General features: G+C 37.3%; 2 protein-coding genes across 11 annotated transcripts in view; one reads left to right on the forward strand and one right to left on the reverse strand.

Moving 5' to 3' along the window:
- Positions 1–657: 657 nt before the first annotated feature.
- Positions 658–22,507, reverse strand: part of crlf1b (cytokine receptor-like factor 1b) — a 43,138-nt gene continuing 21,288 nt past the window's right edge. For 3 of the 10 annotated variants that reach the window (XM_055216627.2, XM_055216626.2, XM_073862050.1), the window contains exons 3-9: positions 5,717–5,995; positions 5,430–5,559; positions 5,183–5,349; positions 4,219–4,376; positions 2,572–2,740; positions 1,731–1,912; positions 658–1,225 (exon numbers count right to left, since the gene is read on the reverse strand). In XM_055216627.2, the coding sequence (XP_055072602.1) occupies positions 1,202–1,225; positions 1,731–1,912; positions 2,572–2,740; positions 4,219–4,376; positions 5,183–5,349; positions 5,430–5,559; positions 5,717–5,995 (1,109 nt within the window). In that variant the 3' untranslated portion in view covers positions 658–1,201. Of the gene's footprint in view, positions 1,226–1,726; positions 1,913–2,571; positions 2,741–4,218; positions 4,377–5,182; positions 5,350–5,429; positions 6,318–7,719; positions 9,087–22,507 lie in introns of those variants that run through there. The other 7 variants (XM_055216624.2, XM_055216628.2, XM_073862051.1 and 4 more) reach the window with 7 other exon arrangements.
- The window catches only part of tmem59l (transmembrane protein 59-like), a 28,105-nt gene continuing 14,912 nt past the window's right edge, over positions 9,315–22,507 (forward strand). Inside the window, exons 1-4 of the mRNA XM_055216632.2 lie at positions 9,315–9,599; positions 11,685–11,790; positions 12,943–13,037; positions 18,235–18,387. Coding sequence (XP_055072607.2) covers positions 9,435–9,599; positions 11,685–11,790; positions 12,943–13,037; positions 18,235–18,387 — 519 coding nt within the window. The 5' untranslated portion in view covers positions 9,315–9,434. The remainder of the gene's footprint in view (positions 9,600–11,684; positions 11,791–12,942; positions 13,038–18,234; positions 18,388–22,507) is intronic.

A 22,507-nucleotide genomic window follows, 5' to 3' on the forward strand; every position in this document is an offset into this window, starting at 1 on the left:
AACGTAGTTTATTTATATAACAAGCTAAAAAACAACACATAGATTACCTAGGAAACCAAAACATTTGTTACTTTCAACGAGGCATTTGTTCAAGAGATCTGTTTAACAACTAGTCAGACCATTAAAAAAGAAACGAAACCGGACGTAAAGTTCGGATCCAGGCGTGTATCGCGTCAGCGCACGTGCGTCCGATGAAACCGTCTATATTAAAGAGAATAATGGATTTCACACCACAACTATAACGATAAAGATCAAATGAACGGATCACTTTTTGCCGTGCACATGAGCGAATTAGCATAAATCTGGACACTAATATAGTTATCATTACAGTTGTCGTTATAAAGTGAACGGCCCTTTATTCTTAATCAAACTTATTTCTTATGTTGAATTAAATTAAACACAGACTATCAAACTTCTTAAATTTGATTACACAAAATTTGTGATAAATTAATACATCTCATAAAGTGTCATAAAACTAAGTAAAAACTGCAGTCTTTGGATTGTTTTGCAATGATACATATGCAATAGTTTTATACTGATGCACATATACCTCAACATGATGAGGTGATGAGTGCCACATAAAAATGAGCTCATATAGTCACCACACAACAAATAACTGAAACAACAAAATTAGCATAAATAAACAGCAATACAAAATCAAATAACCGCATAATTTATTAATGTCGCAATGTATGCTGAAAAAAATGTTTTTTGATGTAAAATAATTTGTTCAGAATGCTCTATTAGCATATTTATGTTAACATTTAAGAAATAACACTGATCTAACATGTTTCAGGATCAGTCACTCATACAAAAAGTTGCTTTTTACAATGTACATAAATAAGCCCGACCATATTTCTCTTGTTTCCCTTGAAGAGAATTCAGGAAGTTGTTAAAGTGTTATTCCAGAGTAGGGCTGCGTGAATCTTCAAAAGCCCCAATTATCAAAAAATATCTTTGTATTTTAATGCCCTTATAAATAACACATCTGATCTGAGACAAAAGCACTTCCTTTGCTGTTTTTGTTTGGGTCTACAGCAGAAGGAGAACAGTAGATCATGTCACCAAACTGAAGGCTGCTTGCGGGTTCCTTTAGAAAGTCTTGGCTCGTCCAAACGTAATATCCCGAGCACTGGAGAGTGATAAAATCCTTGTCGTCACGATCCCCCACAAATCTACCGATCATTCTTTTGTAGTTTCGCTATGATTTACCGTTTTGTAGTACCTAAAAGGCAACAGATTGGCATTTACAAGTGAATGTGAAGATTTGATATATCCCTAAAGAGATCGTAATTGATACCAGCTATTGTTGTAGTGTAACATATGCATATGTTATATTGTTTTCTTCAAAAAGAACAATGTGACTAATCAAGCAACCTTGTTTCCCAATAGTCGAGAGTGCTATTGGGTTTATAGAGAAAATATCGGATGTTGGTCTTCGCCACTTTAAGCTTTCTGGGCTCGATCACAGCTGAATCTTTGCTATGCAGTCTAACCTACAAGGAATTTATTAGCATTCCTTCTGATTACTTCGACTGGCCGTTCCCTCTCTGTTGTGGTAGCTGTCTGAAGATTATATGATGCAAATTAGCAAATGCGAGTCCATTTAATTAAAAGCATAAAGTGTTTCTTTTTCACGGGTCACGCAAAACAACAATGCACGGGCCTTATTTTATGCATGCCAAAATAGTTAATAAAGATGAAACAGGGCATGGTTTCTCCTTACCAACCTGGTCGTGCGTTTTTTGAGCTTTCTGTAGCCAGACGCGCCATTGGTCATAGAGTTTGATGCTGACGTCCGTGCAGCCGTAGGAGTGTTTCCGCATCCAGCCGAAAAATTGCTTGAGCTCCCGTCGTAGCGTTGAGTTCTGCTCACTGGGCTTTAAATCGCAAGAACCACCGTGCGACCTTTCTGCAGGGGAAATGACATGTGCATGATCCCATTTATTGCTAATCTTTTCTGAATCAAAAAGGGTTTTTCTATACATTTTATTTGAAAGGGCAACATTCCCGGCCATGTTGCCGTGTACTCGCAAAGACCTTTATTAAAATCAGTCGACAAAAGTACTGGGAAGTGTACAGTGTTGCCCTGAGCAATGTGCACATACCCATGAATAACAGGGTATTTACTAGTTCTTTGCTAATGAGATCCAAAGCAATAAACATAGAATGCACAAAAGAAAGGGTAGCTCAGACTTGCCATAACTCATATTGCACTCCATTCACCAAAGCTTAATAACATCCTTTCACGTGCCACTCAGGACATGTAACGAAAATCATTTCTTATGAACCAAATCTGTTTTCACTGAGTTTCGGGACAAGCGCTCCTTTAATCTGAGGGCGCTCTAAATTTATCAATCTACAAAAAAAATTTTCCCAAAAACACGTCAATCGTCCCCCGAAGCGCTCTGACATTTCGCTGAGGTCTTTTGAATCTGCTTATGAGAGATCTTTATCTAGTGGCGTGATGTTTTTAAGTGTGCATATGGTTTGAATCTGGTTAGCTCGCAATGGCGACGTTTAGCGTGAAGGAAATCTACTTGAATCAAGGCTTTGCATTTTAATACTCACCGATGCCAGGTGTGGATGCGGCCGTCGAGTGGCTCCATTCGCTCCAGATGCCGGCCTTCCTCGAGCCATAGATGCCGACTGGGCTGCAGCGTACCTGGACGAAATATACCGTGCCGGCCCTGAGACCCGCTAAACGGCAAGATGTCTGGTTGCCGGCATCATCGATCATCTACAGTGAATTATAACATTAAAAACAGAATATTTTTACAAAAACTTTGCAAACTTGATGGTATTGAAGTGTAAAACACTGTAAAAAAAGATTTGTTGGTTCAACTTTTAAAAAAAAGTAAGTTACCTGGCTGCATCAAAACTTTGAGTTAATTCAACCTAAAAATGTCAATTAGTATTTTTAAGTTGAATTAACTCAAATTTAAATGCAACAAACACACTTCTCTAAGTTGAATCAGTGAAGCCTTGTGTTTCTTAAACAAATAAAACATAAATAAAATGCTGCAAATAAGACTTATATTTCAAATTGACATTTTTGTGTGACCAACTCTTTTATGTTTATACTTTTGTATGTTAATCATTCACATCCAAAGTTTACTCCTTTAACATTTCTACTGTTAAATTGTGTTTAGTGTACTAAACCTATAAATCAGTAGCCGCTCGTGAGTGCTCTTCAGAGGGGCGCAAATTCGAAATAAGTGTTCGGAGTTTCATGTGTGTTGCTCGTGTTTTCAAAATATGTGTTTGTTGCGTCATGTGCATCACATGTTTTGTCCAGCCCAGTCTCACAAAATCTCGTTATATAGTCACGTGGTTTTTTGACACTTTTATTCGTGATATTATCACAAATATCTGCATTTTTTCGTGATCGTTTGGCGAGTGCCTGTTTTCGTGTGATTGTCACGTATTGGTTGCACAATTGTTTTGTCCTATTTTCTTACCATTATCGTTTCGGTTTAGGGTTAAATTTACATAACATGACATCACTACCCAAACCCAACTCTAACACTAACACCAGGCGAATATATATTAAAAAATCCTAAATAGTAGTATAAACCAATATATTAAGTGATATTCTAATGCAAGCACCAAATCTAACCGTGAACTGAAGCGATAATGGTTTAAAAATAGGAAAAAGCATTTGAGTATCCAATACGTGATAATCACACGAAAACAGGAATTCGTTACACAATCAAGAAAAACGCGGAAATTTGTGGTATAATGAAAAAAGAATAAAAAAAATTACGTGACTATATCACGAAACCTCGTGAGACTGGGTAGGTTTTGTCAAAATAAGTGCCTGCTGCATATGCGTCAAAACCGTTTATGATAAAAGAGACGCTCACGTTCACAAAATAAAAGCAAGACACTCCCTTAACAGTAAACTCTGATTATGCATGAGATTATGTGAGTATCTGGCAAACGCGAGCGTCTATTTTATCATAAACCAGCAGGCACTTATTTTGACAAGACGCGTGATGCACATAGGTTCACTCGCCGAACACATATTTTGAAATTACGAACCACACACATGACGGGCTGCATACATGTTGTGATGAACTTCGAAAAAAGAAGTCACTGGCCACCCCTGCTATGAATCTACAAAGTATAAATACTGATAAGAGATATAGCTTCGAGTTGCTTTGGATAAAACCATCTGTCGAATGCATAAATGTAAACCAGTAGTTTATGCAATACCTTCCATTCTTCGCTCTCTTCCAGACGATATCGTATCTGGTATTTGGCCTGAAACAGGTAGTCTTTGAGGGCAGGAGGACTTTCCCAACGAACACTTAACTGATCTTCCAGATCTCCAACGCGACTTACGTAAACATCGGAAGGTGGATCTGTAGTTACTAAATGGGAAAATATCGAACATCATCCAAAACTAGACGTAAGCCTCACGGTTCATTAAAGCCAGTAACAAATCTGAATTTTGTTGATAATCTATAAGGCAAATATTAACAAAATAAAGACCTGTGAATTAGCAATCACATCAAACCTTAAAACCCGGAAAAATCTGTTACTAAGTCATTTCCCTTGTTTAAAATTGAACCTGCTTCATGCATTTTTATTTGAAATCAAGTTTACCCTCAGGGCAGAGCCAATCACAGAGGACTCTGAAAATTATTGGTTCTGTAATGCAGAAGATGATGCGTCATCCAATAGGAATTCTTACTGGTGTAGATTATACATAACTTTCCCACATCATGATCAATCAAATCCAATTCAGTGTATTCGCATGCAGTGGGGTCCAAAAGTCACAGATCACTTTGAAAATCTGATACAGCTTTTCTGTTTCACTTAAAATTTAAAAGTGATCAAAGATTTCAATGTACAATGACAAAGGAATGTACGATTTTTACCAAACTCTGTGTATGTGTGTGCGTGTTTATATATACACAATGTATGCCTCTGAATGTAGTACGGCAGACATTCTTGCTATCCACTGCCCTTGAAAGCACAGTTTTATGAGCCGCCTTTGAAAACATTTCAGGTATTGGAAAGTGATAAATTGATTTTATAGTTTGTAAAAATCCATTCTCACGCGTGTGTGCACACCATATGCGAGACGCTTTGATAGTTATAGCCATAAACGTGTGAGGGAGAAGAAAAGTTTATTTTTTTAATCAAACTAGCAAATTTCAGGTTTCGTACTTACCCACATCTAATATGTCCAAAGTGATGACATCAGATGTGGCAGATCCAAGCTGATTGGATGCTTCAACCCAGATCTCATAGGGTGTAAAAATAGCCAAATCTCGTGGAATGTAGCATGTATATTGCTCCCCAGTGTTTTCCTCGCAATCCTTTTCTTTACCGTACCATCTATAAAATTATCGAGAGATGTTACATATAAAAAACTGCTTTGAAAACACTCACGAGTCATTCATCCTAAAATATCTTACTTTAGTTTGTACTTGAGGATGTATTTGGTATTGATGAACGTCTCTTCTCGACTCCCTGGACTCCATCTGCAGCTGAGGTCTTTGGTGTTTCGTGACCAGCATGTCAGGTTGACAGGTTTCTCAGGGGGCACTGCACATCGAATTAAAATGGAAAAAGGAAAAGCTTGCATGAATATTTCTTGTACTTGATCAATGAGTCTATCAGAGAGGGTGACACTCTCAACAAAATGTTGACAAACTCGGAAACCATCAAAACTCAAGTTGCTCTTTTGCAACTTGACACTTACAACCGACATAAAGGCACGATCCGGCCAAAACTTCTCCGTTTCCACGGTGACAAACCAGGTTGTCCCCCGATTGCTGCAATGAACCATTGAGTTGATGTAGTGTGACACTTAATTCGGTCGAGCTCAGCACCCTGTATGTGTTTCTAGCTAAGCGTCTCCCGTTCAGTGTCCAGTACAAAGATCTAGCTGTTATTTCCAGCTCGGCACTAACCGTGCACACCGCTGTCAAGCTCGAGCCAATGCGAAGCACCGTATCCTGGGGGGATATGATGGCCAAGTCTGGGGGTCAAAAGAAGAGGAGACTTCATGATTCAGGAAACTTTACAACTGGATTTATGACCGCTATGCTTTAACAGTTGGGCGATTGCTCGGAAAGGTCTCGCAAGGTCATTTTTCAACAGCTTAAGTGGTTTTCCATCCTCGAAAAAATGTTTGTCCGCAGAACTCATATTTATTCATGTTAAAGATGAATGTTCGGAGAGAACAATGGGTGCGTTTGGAAAAACTACTACTTTGGTTCTTAAGGGACACCAAGTGTTAATGCGGATCACTTCTGCTCGTGGTGGGAGGCGGACAAGCTTTTTAACATGTGCCATTGGACCTGGATGGAGTTGGAAAGCAAGACAGAGACAAATAAATAATTTAGATTAGTGATTCCCAACCAGATTGGGAAACGATTTCAATTTTGCATGTTGAACCTTGAAAAACATTGAAATTAAATGGATTGAAGTAATCACAATAAATCTTATTCTTTGGTGGTATTTGAAATGTATGCATTTGGCAGACGCTTGTATCCAAAGTGATGTACAGTGCACTCCAAATATACTCTATACCTGTTACATAAACATACTTTGTTAAGCTTAAATGACAATTAAACCTCACCACAGAAAGTGCAAATACGTTGTTAAACGTCTGGTTTTTATTTAATAATAAATTTCCAACTCATTCTTCTAAAACAATGTGTGGAAAAAGTGACCAATGACATTAGAGGATGAACTTTGGGGTAAACAACAGAATGTCCAGTAACTATTGTTCACAATCCTTTAATCTTTGCATGGAAAATGCCTTTAGTTATTTATTTTTTAGAAATTTGAAAAATGTACACAGTAAGTAAAATCTAATGCCAAAACCTCTCATTTTGTTTATAGTTTTACATAATGAAATATTTAGATGTGCATTTCTTTATGAAAACACACTGACTTAAGTGTATTTACAATGAGTTTGCTATAGTAACTATTCTTCCAGTTAACTTACTACAATTACAGTTAATATGGTAAAGCAGTTTGATATTTTTACAATGATAAATTATTGCAAGGTGTAATATGGGGCAGGTTTAGTTGTCAGAATGCCTATTTCAGTAATTGTAAGGTTTACAAACAAAACTTCCTAAATGAAAAAATGGGGGTTTAAAAAATGTGAACAATTTTTTTCATACTTAAATTCACCATATCTTAGTTTTATTAAAAAGCAAACAGAGTAAAACTACACAACCTATGCTAATATTAAATGAATGCAGAGGCAAGATGTCAAAAGTTGTGATATGCTTTACATGTTAAACATTTAAAATGTATTGCTTAATGTTTTTATTTTACAATAATGTGTTTGTTACATTGTTGCTTTATTGTGCGTATTGGCAGGTTTCACAATTTACCTCATAGTGAGACTGCGTAACTCCCCTTTGGGGCATGTTGTCACAAAAGGTCAGCATGTGTTCAATAAACTGTTTCTTTTTTTCCAGAGTTTTCCAGCTTTTAAGTAAACAGGACATTAAAGTGTGCACAAGAGTTTACCTCAAAAAATGAACCTAAGAAATATTTACAAGCATAAAAGTGTGACAATTATCCCCTATTTTCGTATTGTTTCGTTGATCTGTGTAACGAACTTTTATTGACACTGTTGAAAATGTCATTTTTATGGACTTCTTACAAAATTCCCTCATTTATCCTTGAAAGTAAACTAATACCTCTGCATGGATGTTAAGAGTAATGTAAAATTGTACTTACGTGCCGTGAGCGCGTACGGGAGAAGCGTTACCAAAAACAACATTGTGATTGAAATGGTGATATTCTGTCTGTCGCGCGCGCTCTCGGCTCTGTTCTTGTCATGCTGATGGGAGCGCGCGCACGGGCAATCCATTCTTCTTCTCAAATATCACATGAAACGAAAAAGCATTGAATTAGCAGAAACCTTGAGGAAAAATCATCGTTGCTTCAGAAAAGCGGCATTATGCGAAAAACACGCTCACATTCACCTTCACTCTCAATTTTTGACCAGAATCAATAAAGTGCACGCCTCAAAAGTTCCTCTGAAGCCCCTCCCACATCTTACCACACAGCCACAAGTCATTAATAGCAGGGCATCAGCAGCCAATGTTTCCTTGAGTTTTTGTTGAAAGTTGAACGCAACTGTAAAAAATAAAAGAATCCCAAAAATTAATTTAGGGAATTTTCCTCTACGGACTTGTTTGTCGTATAATTACGAGGCTCGTCTTCTCTTTGGAGACTCTTTGGTCTATAGCCAATACACACCATTCATTCTTGTCCGGAGTACAGTTGATTATGGCCTGCTTTGTGCAGTTAAATCCACACCCAGTGACTCTTCAATATATGAATAGGTGAATAAAGTTTGTTATGAAAAGTACATTTTAGTTTAGAGAGCTATGCATATGTTTTCTTTATATTTTAGAGCCCTGTTTACATTCATTATGATTTTAAATCATTCTTTCATAAATATATTTTAATTGTATGTGTCTATGTTGTTTTTATCATTATTTCTAGCACTTTAAATATCTTTGTGTATGATTGAATTACCTATTCAGCTTTTTAGTTCACACAGGCCCCTTAAGAAACTTAACCATGGTATAACTATAGTAACCAAGATTGTTGGTTTCATTTGTAGTAAACTATTACCTCTGTCCACAAAAGCCATAGTTTAACCATGATATTTGTAATAAAACGAATAATACAAATGTCAATCATTGTGCCCCCAAACATCTTTATACATAATAAATGTTTCTACATCATGCATGTCTGAGGTTGGACAGTCTTGAATTAAAACTTTTGCCAAGGCATATGCCTCCACATGCTCACGAGAAAGGTATTTGTGCACCAAGCCATTAAATATATATATTTCTTAATAATTGAATAGAACAAAATTATACTATCTTTTATTAAAATGCATTTAACCAGAAGTTCACACATTATTGATATTACAGTATTTAATTGCTCAGGATTGCTTTACAATCCCACATGAATAAAATACTAGCATAATATAGTTTACTATAATATTTACTCTATGATAAGATTTTTTTTACTACAGTTTAGGCTACTATAGTAAATACTTTGGTATATGCTTCATGTGGGATATCTTTATCTAAATTTTCAGGAAACAATTTTTAGGTACAAACTATAAATTATTTTATTCATATTGCAATACTGGAATAATTTTCATGTTTCCCTGGCGTTTAGGTGTGTACATCCAACCCTCATTTCGTACTTCAATGTAAAGGACGCAGACGCGCCAGTAAGAACAACAGCAGCGCGTGCGTGATGATGTGAAGAGTGACGACACGGCGCATCAAAGGCACGAGATCGCCAAGGCAGATCGGAGCCCGCAACGATATAGCAGCAGCAGCAGCTTCGGCAGGTCGAGACGCACCGGACCCCGCAGACGCGCCAGTGCACGCCGAGACTGTGCTTACCGAATCACGCAAAACAACATGCTCCAGTTCGGCGGCAGGGTGCGCGGCGTTTCCGCGCTCGTTTCTCTCATTCTAGTGGCGTTGGCGGCGGCATCATCCGATCTCTTTGACAACCAACTGGGCGATATCAATTACTGCAAAAAACAATGCCAGATGTCCATCAAAAACAAAAGCCCCGCCAAAGTAAGTGCCACGTACCAGATGCTTCTACAGTAACGGCCAGTGAATAAATGATTTAGCTAAGATTGTATTTGCTTTTCAGAATCATTTGATAAAGTCTACATGCAATTGAAACAAATAGGCAACGTGTAAGATGACATTAAACTGCACTAAACGTGTGCGCGTCCGCAGCTTCGGCACTGCGCAAAAGACGCGAGCGTTATTTTGCAGCATCCCGAACCGATTCCTTATCGATTCATAGATTTCTGTGTCCCAGTTCCTGGCACCGCATGGGAACGGTACTTTTGTGCATAGATAAGGCCGTGAATTATGCGTTATGACGCATAGATTATATCGCGCTGTATATGTAGACAATGACAATATACCGTTCATACGTGTCCGGAGCGCAGATCTGTTTAAATCGAACCGAAACAATCTGAATTATAAATGCGCAAAACGAACACATTTAAGCGCGTTAACAACCAAGCGAGCGCGTCTCTATTGTTTGATGGTGGCCAGACGTGGGTTGATGTTTCGCGATCATTCGGTTTTTATCTAGTTGACGTAATGTTAAGGAATTTTGTTGTATTTTCATATATGGGATAGAGGATGTTTTTATTTGTGGTATAAATGCATGATGCACCATAGCAGGTGCGGTGCATTGGCCATAAACGGCGTCTTATCCTTTCACTGCAGGTTATATCATATTCGTCTTACCAGGTCAATTTCTCTGGTTTAAATGCGTCTTTGTCTGTTTATTTTACTTTCATTATCATAGTTCCTCTGCTTCAGAGGGTGTATAGAAATCTGAAAAGTGTTATAAAGGCGTGTTGCATTATTATTATGGCTTTAAACGTCACAGATACGAGGTGTTGGTGTAACGCACCCGTGAATTACTTTATTATTGCATTCATATACTTATATTGTCGGTTCAGCCGTCTGTCGGCGCTGTTTGCCTTTAATAGCGTGAAATCTCCTTGTTTATTTTTTATACTGTCAAATACATGAATAAGACAATAGGCCTATCAGTTAATACTGCATCTAAATTGTATGGTGTGAGCTGTGTGCACGAGATTGCGTTTTAATAGACTGTCCACGTGTAGACTTGACATATTTTGTACTGTATGTTTGATTCAATTCAAATATATTCTGATAGGCTTTTCAAAGTTTTGCATTGTTGCAAAACAGCTTTACATAAAATGGACGTTCGAACAAACAGAAAAGACACAAGAAAACAGCAAAAATAAAGAAAAGCAGAATAAATGATGAAATATACAGTATATGGGGTGTTGCACAATGCATCTATTTGGATATACTGCACAAATGAACAAGAATACAAGAAGTCACACAAACATGCTCATAAATATTTTGCAGTTGTTTTCTGATTTTTCAGTCATGCTTCCTATAGAAACAAATTCAATATCTTAATTCAAAGTGAACAATTCAGTCTATTCAATTAAAGTGAACTTAGAGAATCCAATTTTTATATTGTAGTCAGGACAGCTGACAAAAATAACTCAGACTTGCTACTTTGCATGCAAGGACACACCCGAAGCAACATTGGTTTATGTGCTTAATGTCACACCAGTGATCTCTGCAACCATTTAGGTCGTAACCCTTATAGATTCGAACCACCGGTCTTTGATTTTCCAGCTCCGAATTTTGCGAAGTGGTTAAAATACGTACCCCAGCTGTTACAGGGCAGTCATACTCTTTAAAAAGTCCTAATATGTGCCATTAGATACACATTTGGTACCAATATGTACCTTTGAGGTACAACGATGAATTCTTTAGGACCAAAGCTGTACTTTTTTAATAGGGCACCGCCTCAGTGACAGCTGGGGTACATATTTTGACAATTTTTCTGACAGGGTACTTCTCCCATGTTAGCTTAATCTCTCCTCATATCCAGAACATCTTAAACGTTCAAATGATTCGGTTATGATTTTCAGCCTATATCTAATCATAATTGCATCTCTATTTATAACCAAAAGTATTGAACAACTACTTGTGTTGGTTCTTGAAATCTGTATACACTTTTTACTGTACAAAGTAATAAAATCGATTTGTTCTGAATGAAGCTTTTACGAAGTTGCCTTGTTCATATAGGACTCCATCATGAACGCCTGTCACCGCGGCTGCCGGCTCTACTCAATCTGCCAGTTTGTGAATGGAAATTCAGGCATCAATACCAGCAAGGAAGAGTGCCAGGGAGGTAAGACCTCACCCCTGCAAACTACATGGATGGAGTCAAATTAGCATTTGTACTTTTAATTATTGGTACTGCTGAGCTTGTATGCGTTTTGTGTACTATTATGGAAGAATAATTGCCTTTAGTTGCTTAAAGGAAAACACCACAGTTTTTTTTATATTTTACTATGTTCTTACCTCAACTTAGATGAATTAATACATACCTATCTTTTTTCAGTGCATGTACAGAGCTTCTTGAATGTGTTAGCATTTTGCCTAGCCCCATTCATTCCTATGGCTCCAAACAAAAGTTTTATTTTGTGTCACCATACTTACTCGTGTAACTACTCGTGTAACAGTATTTAAATCGGGAAAACATGGAAGTGTTTGGTGGCTTATGAATTCATCCCTGTTTGAATGAATAAATGGGGCTAGGCTAAATGCTGGCACATTCACGAGATGCTGTACAAAGATTAAAAGTGCACGCATTGAACAAAGATAGGTATGTATTAAATCGTCTAAGTTGAGGTAAAAACATAGTAAAAAATTGAAAATCGGTGGTGTTTTCCTTTAAGGACTTTACAGGAATGCACCACCAAACTACATTTCCCACAATTCTTGGTGGTAGTAAGCCAATCAATCACACATCTGATGCGTATCCTTTGCTCTTTATTAAGCACTTTCATTTGTCAGTAAATGAAAAGAAAGACATGAATGTAGCAATTTATTGCAGCTTTTTCTAAAGTACAATATTCCCAGAACTTTCGAATGAAGTATAAAAACCACTCAAATTAAATTGAATTGTGAGCTTGTACAAATTTAGAAATATCTCTCTAAAGTGAATCGCTTGTCAAAATGCATTCGCTACATTCGAAAGAAGCAGACACAAACATTTGACACCAATAATGTTTCAGAATGAGGCCCTGCGTAGCCCAAGGACATATATTGAGTGTGCAGACAGCCTTATAGCGCTCATTTTTATCTGAAGATGTTATAGCAAACACAGCTATTCAATACAGCGCTGTCAGTGGGAAGCTGCTAGGCTTGAAAATCAATTCGGAGCTTCTGGCACAAGAAGCAGATGATCTGATGTTTGATTATATTGATGACTGCTTGACCGTGGGGAGTGTTAGACACAGATGGACAGGTAATATCCTTTATGTATGTTTGTTTGCAGCGTGCCAGGAGGCCTATAGCAAACTGCTGGAGCAGGAGGCCTGTAGCACCGGGTGTGCCAGCCAACCCGCTGAGCCTGAGATCAAAAGAAGGAAGGTAAAACATTTTACACTTCGTTGTTTCCTCAAGGACGGATTGTGGTCCCGCGAGGCCCCGGTGTACTGGCCTTTTCGGTCCTCCTTGAAGAAAACAAGGCCTTGATTTCTCTTGCGTAATAGCGACATTACTTTTTGCAGATGTGACTTAAAATGATTCATTCTGACTTTGTAGCTGTAACATTATATCTTAATATTATACTTGAAAGCTCATGCAATTTAAAGCTGTAATGCAATTTATTATTTGCAAACGTGATCCTCTGAAGCGGCATTTGAATTTATGTAGGCCTGTAGTATCTTAATAGTATTATTAACGCTTTAATTTAACTTAAGTAGTGTTTAAAGCCATCTCTTCACCTTACTCCAATTCACAATGCTAAGCTTATAATAATCATTTATTTAAAGGAGACATATCATGAAAATCTGACTTTTTTCATGTCTAAGTGCTATAATTGGGTCCCCAGTGTCTCTATCAACCTAGAAAATGTGGAAAAGATTAACCCAGTAACTAAGTTTTGGTAAATCATTCTCTGCATGCATGTAAAAAATAGTTCATTGAAATTTGGCTCCCCTTGTGATGTCAGAAGGGGATAATACCGCCCCTTAATCTGCACTATACAACTACGGCACTGCCATTTAGTGCAGAGATCAGCTCATTTTCATTTACAAGGACACACCCAAAATGGCACATTTTTGCTCACACCTACAAAGTGGCATTTTCAATATGCTATAATAAATTATCTAAGGGGTATTTTGAGCTAAATCTTCACATACATACTCTGGGGACTTATTTTACATCTTAAAAAAGTCTTGTGAAATGTCCCCTTTAAATTTGAGTCGTCAGCCACGATTCCACAAGAAATGTCAGTGTGACGTCAACATACGATATGTAAAGATAAGTACATATAGTAATAGGGCTGGGTATTGGCAAGGGCCTCGCGATACAAAACATATCATGATAGATGGTCGCGTTGCGGTGCATAACGCGGTACATTGCAATATATATATATTTTTTTAAAGCCAAAGTGCTTCCACACATCTGCTTTGAAAGCTGCAGGCGTTTTTTTACATTTTCTGCCATTTTCTCACTCCCGCTATCTTCTGAGACATTGGCTGAATGGCCTTATATAACAGACAACTGGACAGCGACAACTACAGCAGCGGCGGAGGAGGACGTTTGACGCACACAGAGGGATTTAAAATATATATATATCTATAGTAGAGACCGAAATATCGATACACTATCGTGGCAAATTATCACGATAGCTAGCTGTGTCTGTATTTTTTACACAGCCCTATATAGTAACCGATAATTTTATGTTTTTAACAGAGATAGCATTAGAGAGGCTAAAGTTACAAACTGTATCTTTAAAGTCCCCTTGAAGAGGAAGTCGTGATCGACTTTACTTACGTATTGTGACGTAGTTCAGATTCAAACGGAATATCACACAATGAAAACAATGGGCGTGGCTTGTGTTTTTCAATTGATTGGATATAGAGGGCATGCACGTGACGTCACCTTCGGCAAAAGTGAATGCGGTTACGCCCACTGAGTGGCAAAAGACAGAGCGGCATAATTTGTGTACAGTGTAAAATCAGCGAAAACACTGGGAAAACGCATCTAAATTGGAAAAAGCTGTTGTGCGATAGACTGTACTAACAGATTTAACAAGAAAACGGAGCTATTGTTTTACATACTGACAAAAAACAGAATTGATTCTTCATACCAACTTCCACTGACCACAGGTGGGTTGACAAGTTGCTAGGGTCACTATCAAGCAGAGGTGGACACTACTTAAGTATTTTACTTTCTATTTAATTGTATTTTATCAGTGTTTTTCTTTGAAAAACATACATTCCAACGCATATTATCATAATTTTTACTCTATTACATTTCATAAATACAAGTTTTTGTTTTACATTTAATATTTAAGTAGGCTACATTAACTCAAGTAAAAGTAAAAGTACACAATTTTAATGTAATTAGGTATTAAATACATTTTAATATGCAATATTAAAAAATACACAGTATGATTATATGATTTAGAATGTATTGAAGTAACAATTTTCCCAACACAAACACCCTAATAAAGCACAGATGCTTGGAAAATGTAACTTATGTAACTAAGGCTACGTTTACATGGAAACGATCTGAAAAGAAACCGCAAAAGTGGCGTTGCGTTATCACTTTTTATTCCGCGTTTATACAAGCGTTTTGAGGGGGAAATCTGCGTGCACATGGTGACGCAAAAGTGTGTGATATTCGATGTAGTATGCACTCCAAGCGGAGTGAAGCACTGACACACAACAACACCAAGTCCGTGTGCCTGCGTACAACCTTCTTCCTGGTTCTCCCAGGTCTCGTCCAAAGCCGTCTGGTTTGCCTCCGACGAATTGGCGCATCAACAGTTTCTCTGATCAGTAATACTAGCTGTGAATATTTCGTATAACGGCTGGAAAGACTTGTATATTTATCAGAACTGCTATGGCAACTTGAAGGTCCAACGTATGGAAATAATCCGACATGTTTGTTGTTATTTTCCTGAACTGGCGCATGCCTGTGACGTAAATGCGTACGCGACGAGAGCCACCGTGAGCAAACTTTTGCGTTTTTACTCTTTAGACGAGAACGCGACGGTAGATCGTTTTTAAGATTTCCACTCTGAAGGGTGGTTTCACTTTTTTGCGTTTTTAAGCCCCCAAAACGCATCGCCGTGTAAACGAAAGGCACATCCGATAAAATATTTTTACGTTTTTACCCTCGAGCGTTCTCGTGTAAACAGGCCCTAAGTATTGTCCACCTCTGCTCTCAAGTCCAACTAAATTCAATTTAAGCTAAGATTGTTATGATATTGGGACTATTTCTCCACTCGCACCTTCAGCTCTGAAGTTCAAATTCGGAGGCAGTACGCAGCCCAGTTATAACAAATGTGAAAGATATGAAATATCATTCAACAGCGATATCATTTAAGTGCAATCCTAAAATATGATTTAAAACATACCGGTAAACCTTTTATTATTAAGTATAAGAAATTAAAATGAATTAAATCGCATGTTTAAACGCCACAGAGATATCAGAGCCAGCAGTCGATTTCTGATGGGCTTGCCGAGGCGAGGCTGCGCTGGGCGGGGTGTGAGCACTTAAGTGTCTGTGATTTTCTGGAGCTCTTCTCCGTCCGAAAGTGTCCGAGCACATTTTTAAATAGACGCTATCTATATTAACCGACCGCATATTTAAACTTAAAGCACATACATTGACGCCTGAACAACTCTTAAAATTACATTTTGTTACCAAATAACAGTAATATTATGAGCATTTTGTTGTCAGGAAACATAGCTGTCATAAGTCCACATATTGACCAGATTTGTCTTAATTAGTTCACTCAACATAGCCATTCTGAATGTTGACTGAATTTGAAAATAACAATTCACTTAAAGGCAGGGTAGGCAGGAATTATCCAAAAAACTTTTCTACAAGTCTGTCTAAACTGTCTTTATATACAAATGCATAATCAAAATATAAGTACTCTAAAAAAGAGAGTACAAAACTCGAGTGTCCGCAGACCTCCTACGACTGTGTTAAACACAGTTAATTATTTCCATCCGGGACGAAACATATGATTAGCTTGCTCAAATATCACTCTCTCTCGTGACTATGGCTCCACCCGTTGCTATGGGATCTGCCCAGACATGCGGACACCCGATTGATTTGAACGTGCACGAGGCAATAGGAAGAGCAATAGTACAGCAGAGAAATAGCACTAACAACTCACAGAAACTGCATTCACATCTTACAGTACCTGCATATCCAGTCAGCGAAGGCAAAAAAGGAATAAATGAAGCAATCAAACGAGAGTAAATATCGCGTGGCTTTTCCTCGAGTCGATGATGCGGTAGCGGTATTGTCTGCGGAGTGTAGTCCTCGTCAGAGTCAACAATGCTTTCATCACAGAAACTCTTCCATGCAAAACACTGGCTGAGTGAGTACTAAAAGCCATCCGTTTATAAAAGCCATCTGTTTATATTCCTAGTGATAAAGTTAGGTGTATTATTACATGTGATTGTGACTTGATGTTATTACATGCACCGCGCTCCTTCCTCTCCTCTTGTCTGAGGTAATTCGCGCGTTAATGTGTTTTGGGGGCGTGGCTTAAGAAGAAACCCAGAAGGGAGGGGGTGGAGTGAATGGAAAAGTTAGCTGTGTTTAAAACAGTGCCGAGAGGAATACAGACACTCGATTTTTATACTCTCTTTTTCAGAGTACTTACATTTTACTTATGCATCGATATATAAAGTCAGTCTAAACAAACTTGTAAAAAAGTTTTTTTAGATAATTCCTGCCTATTCTGCCTTTAATGTTTTAAACACAGATTTATGTAAACTTAAAATAATATGTCTACTCAACTAAGCCCAAACAAGAAAATTGGTTTAACTTATATATTTTTGCCCTTCCAACATTTCATTAATTGGATTTTTTACAGTGTGATAATAGTCAGTTTTACTGCCGTTTTTCGCAGCAGCCGCTATGAAAACCAGCCATTTTGTTGAACGTTTGCCACTCGACGGGGCGAGTTCCGGCGTGGTCACATGGAAAAGTGACGTCAATGCATACCCTCTATAGATAGGCGTTTTTTTAAGAAATGGAACTCACAGATGGAGAAGACGGATTCAAGTTTATGACGGCACATACATTAAAAAATATGATGATATACACAGATAAATTGTTTATAATGAATGCTGCAATGTTACATAAAAAATAAACATTTTAATTTTTGGAGAATTTAAACTTAATGTTAAAATGTTAAACAATTAATTAAAATGTTTGTAGGTCGCTTTGGATTGAAGCATCTGCTAAATAAATGTAAATGACAAAAGATTGCATCACAAATCTAAAAAAATAAATTGCGCGTGAGAAATAAAGTCAGGACTGAATACATCAATATATTTTTCAATATTATTATTACAGGACTGAATACAGTACATGAAGTCTTTAATTCACCACAATAGTGATGACAACAACAAAAACAATTTTGCATTTGTTAGCTCACCATGAGCTTAGTTGGAGGTCTGTGGCATCCAAAGACCCGGGGACCCTATGGCCTAGACTCCCTATGGCCTAATCCATCCTTAGTTGTGGTGTTTCGATTTGAATCTAACATTTCAAGCTGTGAACAATTTGCTTTTGATATGATCTATAGCTGAAGGCCCTGACCAACCGCCCCAAGCCCATTTCTGTGATGGATGCCTTGTCCAGCTGGTGCAACGACATCGTCAGTTCCGCTCAGAGCTTCATTTCCTCCACCTGGACCTTTTACCTGCAGGCTGATGATGGGAAGGTTGTTGTGTTCCAGGTTAGTATGTTATTGTCTCTGCTGTCTTTGAAATAGAAGCCAGAAGTGGCTCATACGCAGATCTGGTTTGTCTTACGAAGGTTGCTGGAGTATCTCCATAAACATCAAAGTAGTGGACTGGTACAGTTGATACACAAATGAAACTGTTTGTTCCTCGGGATCTTGCATTGAATTGCAAGTTTAGTTTTTATATGATTCTGTGATGTTTTTTAACAAACTACAATCATAAAAACAACCTCATATACAGTACTGTGCAAACGTTTCATGCCACCATTAGATTTGTAGTTTTTGCAATGCTATATAATGGCCATATAAAAATTATTTAGAATACAGAAATATAAAAATTTGTATGTGGTATTAAAAAATTGGAGCAACAACATGAGGACAAGTAAACCATTATTTGTTGGTGATCTTTGAGGTTGAGAGATGTGGCACCAAAGAGTAAAAAAAATTGAACTTTCACCAGTTCTCAGTGTAATAGCAGCCGTGAGCGAGCTCTCCACAGCCATCCTGCGGCTAGCCTAGCGTGTGTTTAGCGGTTAGCTGACAGACAGCCAACCACGTGAAGGATCGACTCGGGTCAGAGAATGTACAGAAGAGGGAAAAACACAGGGTTTGGTGGTAGCATCACTGTAGCTAACTTCTAAATCTAGCACATGGAAAAAAAGAGAGACACCGTTTCTGAGGGATAACTAATGATGAGGTGTTTGCCTCAGGCATCTAAACAAAAAAATCTGATTGTTTTTAAGGAACCTGCTGGGGTGTGCATTTGGCAACGTTGAGGTTGTTTTCACAGTTTATTGGACCACTGCACAACAGTCGTATAAATAGGAAAGCAAAAAATAAAACCGATCTCAGATGCTACAGACTTCTCGGTTTGCTCTATGTTCTAGTACAGAATATGTGATTTATGTATAAATCTGTTTGATTTTCTTGAGAAAGTAATGAAAGTTTTTTTCTGAAGGAATTCTTACACTTCCGAAAGAGCAAGTTTCACGTTCAAAAAGAAACCAGCATGGTGAATCCGGTTGTCTGTAGTAACCAATTTGAATAATTCCTTATGAACCAACCTGTTCAGCTTTTGATTGATGTCCAATATTCTCAAACACTTCTTCCCCAAAACTGTGCTCATTTTTTGTTACAGAGGTCTTGTTATTTATGTTCAAATGTGGATATAAGAAAGTGGCGTATGAGGTACATTAAATGTTAATGCTATGCTCAGTGCATTGTGTTAGCATCACAAAAGGACATGGGTTTGAACCCAGGGAACATACATGTTGAAAAAATGTAATGCATCTTGTAATGCACTGCAAGCTTTATATAAACCATCTGCCAAATGTGTAAATGTAATGTAGTGGAAATGACAGCAGTGTTAATATTTGCCTGTTACTTGAGCGTTTTGATGCTGAGTGTTTGATGAAGGCATATGTGGTTTTAGCCATACACACACACACATTCTCTCAATAACCCCGCCCTTTAAAGACATGTCAGCCAATCTGAAGTCAGCAATCTGGAGATGCAACATGATTGACATGTAGAGGGCATTTCCCTTTTCTTTTTTGTTCACAGATGTGGGGACATTGCATGTGTGTTTTTCTTAACATTTTAATATTTAAATTAAATTGTATGCATTTGGCATTTTATCAAAAGCGACATATACAATGGTGCCACTTTGGCAACACTTGAAAAATACTTTTAAGTAGAATGTAAAATCTTTGCTTGATAGTGACCCTAGCAATTCATCAACCCACCTGTGGTCTGTGGACGTTGGAATGAACGATCAATTTACTTCTCCTTTCTGTGTTTTTGTCAGTCTGTAAAACGATAGCTGTGAATTCTTGTTAATCTGTTAGTACAGTCTATCGCACGACAGCTTTTTCCCATTTCGACGCGTTTTCACAGTGTTTTCGCCGATGTCACGCTGTACTCAAATGCTGCCACTCTGTTTTTTGCCACTCAGTGAGCGCAACCGCAGTCCCTCTCGCCAACGGTGACGTTGTATACATGCCCTCTATACTGACAGATTTAATGTGATCTCCTGGCTTTCTATGCCATTTTGCACCTTGTTCTCTTCATGTGTTCAATACTTATTCCCTTTGTCATTTCACTTTATTTATTATGACTCAACTTGTATACTTAAATGTTCTGATTTTTTTGTATAAATTCAACATTTGGCTTGATGGCTACATCTGGTGGAAATTTTGGGTCAATACCCCACTTAGAAATACCCTTACTGATAAAAATGCTGATGTGTCAAATATTTATTTTCCCCGCTGTATATGCACTCTTTAGGTACAAAGTTGTGCTTTTTGAAAGCCAAGGGTAGGGGTGAGTGGGGCACAAACTAACGCAGGGTTAATTGTAACATGGTTACTTTACATATTTATACAGGGCCAAGCAATCTCTGCTTCTGGTTTTTTTCTCTTACTGTCAGAAGATGATCTTCTGTGAATTTGTAAAAAAGTTTTGATGTGTTTCCATTAAGATATTGAACAAAGAGTGTTTTGGAGGCATGGAAATAAATTTCTTCATCTTATGTTTTTTTTATATTTCTGAGTTGGGTGTTTAAGTCATCAAATCCAACATTATATTATTTTAATCTTGTTACCTAAAACACCATTACACAATTTTTAGATGTCAGCAACTTCTAGTAACTGATAGCTGGGATTAGAAACATTTTTAGTAGCGCTGGGAAAATATTAATCACGATTAATCGCATTCAAAATAAAAGTGATTTTTAGCATAATATACATGTGTGTGCTGTGTGTGTAATTATTATGTATATATAAATACACACACATTCATGTATATATTAAAGAAACATTTACATGTGTGTATATATATTTATTTGTATTTTATATATTCTATAGTATATATACATATACTATCATTTTTATATTTTTATATAAAACATTTCTGAAATGTATATATGTATGTGTGAGTGTTTAAATATACATAATAATTACACACAGCACACACACATATTTTATGCAAAAATTAACTTTTATTTTGTATGTGATTAATCGCGATTAATCTTTTCCCAGCACTAATTTTTACACAGCGGGGTTAGTTGTCACACAGTGTTACAATTAAGCCTCAGGTATACAATGAAAATAAAATGAAAACAATGTAACATTAAATAGTATTAATCAAAATGATAACGCTTAATACAATATATCAGTTTTGTAAATTGTCTTAATTATGCAGCCGTTTCGAAAAAAAAATATATGCATTGATGCATAATACAAGGATGGTTAGATGAAGGATCATAGATGGATGAATGTGTGGATATCTATCTATTATAGGCAGATATTTAAAGGAACAGTATGTAAGAAATGTATATCAATAAATCATAAAATGGCCCTGATATGTCACTAGACATTAAGAAATCATTTTCATTTCAAATACTTATATCACTGACAACAGTGGTCCTGTCATTTAAAAAGTGAAGTTGCACTCCTCAACTGATGTTTATGTTGTCATTTTGTGTATTGGCCACCAGTTGTGTGATTGCAGTACCAGTTTTAGCCACAAGTTTTGTGATTGCAATACCAATTTTGGCCACAATCCTACATACTGTTCCTTAAAACAATGTCCACCTTTAGTATATAGACAGAATTTTATTGAATTATTTGTGTTTAAACAGGTGTTACAACAAACCCTCTGTTTCTTACAATGAACCCCACCTATGGGATAAGTTGTAACGTTTTCACTTCTGTCACGTTCGGTGTAATTGTAGGATAACGGAAGGTCCCACGAACAAACTAAGTGTTCATTTGTGGCAGAGATGTGTGTGTTGATTGTGTAAAAAATGATTAATTGAACTGAAATAGTTTTTGAATGCCAAAAAGTGTTAGTTTGTGCCCCTCTCTCCCCTACTGTACAGTGCATTCAGTCGACATGTTATGAAAAATGATTAAAAGTTTAACATCACCTCCATTGTTTGCGCGTTCTGTAACAGGAACCATTCAGCTATTCGACACTGATTAAAAACATAAAGACATGCGTGTAATTGGGGGGTCAATTTACTCTCTTCCAAACATTGATCGGGGGTCACGTTGCAAACATTGGGGGACTATAATCTGTGATCCTTTTCACATCAGTAACAGGCCGACATTTG

Source organism: Misgurnus anguillicaudatus, chromosome 23 (genome assembly GCF_027580225.2).
Source record: "Misgurnus anguillicaudatus chromosome 23, ASM2758022v2, whole genome shotgun sequence".
Classification (NCBI taxonomy): domain Eukaryota; kingdom Metazoa; phylum Chordata; class Actinopteri; order Cypriniformes; family Cobitidae; genus Misgurnus; species Misgurnus anguillicaudatus.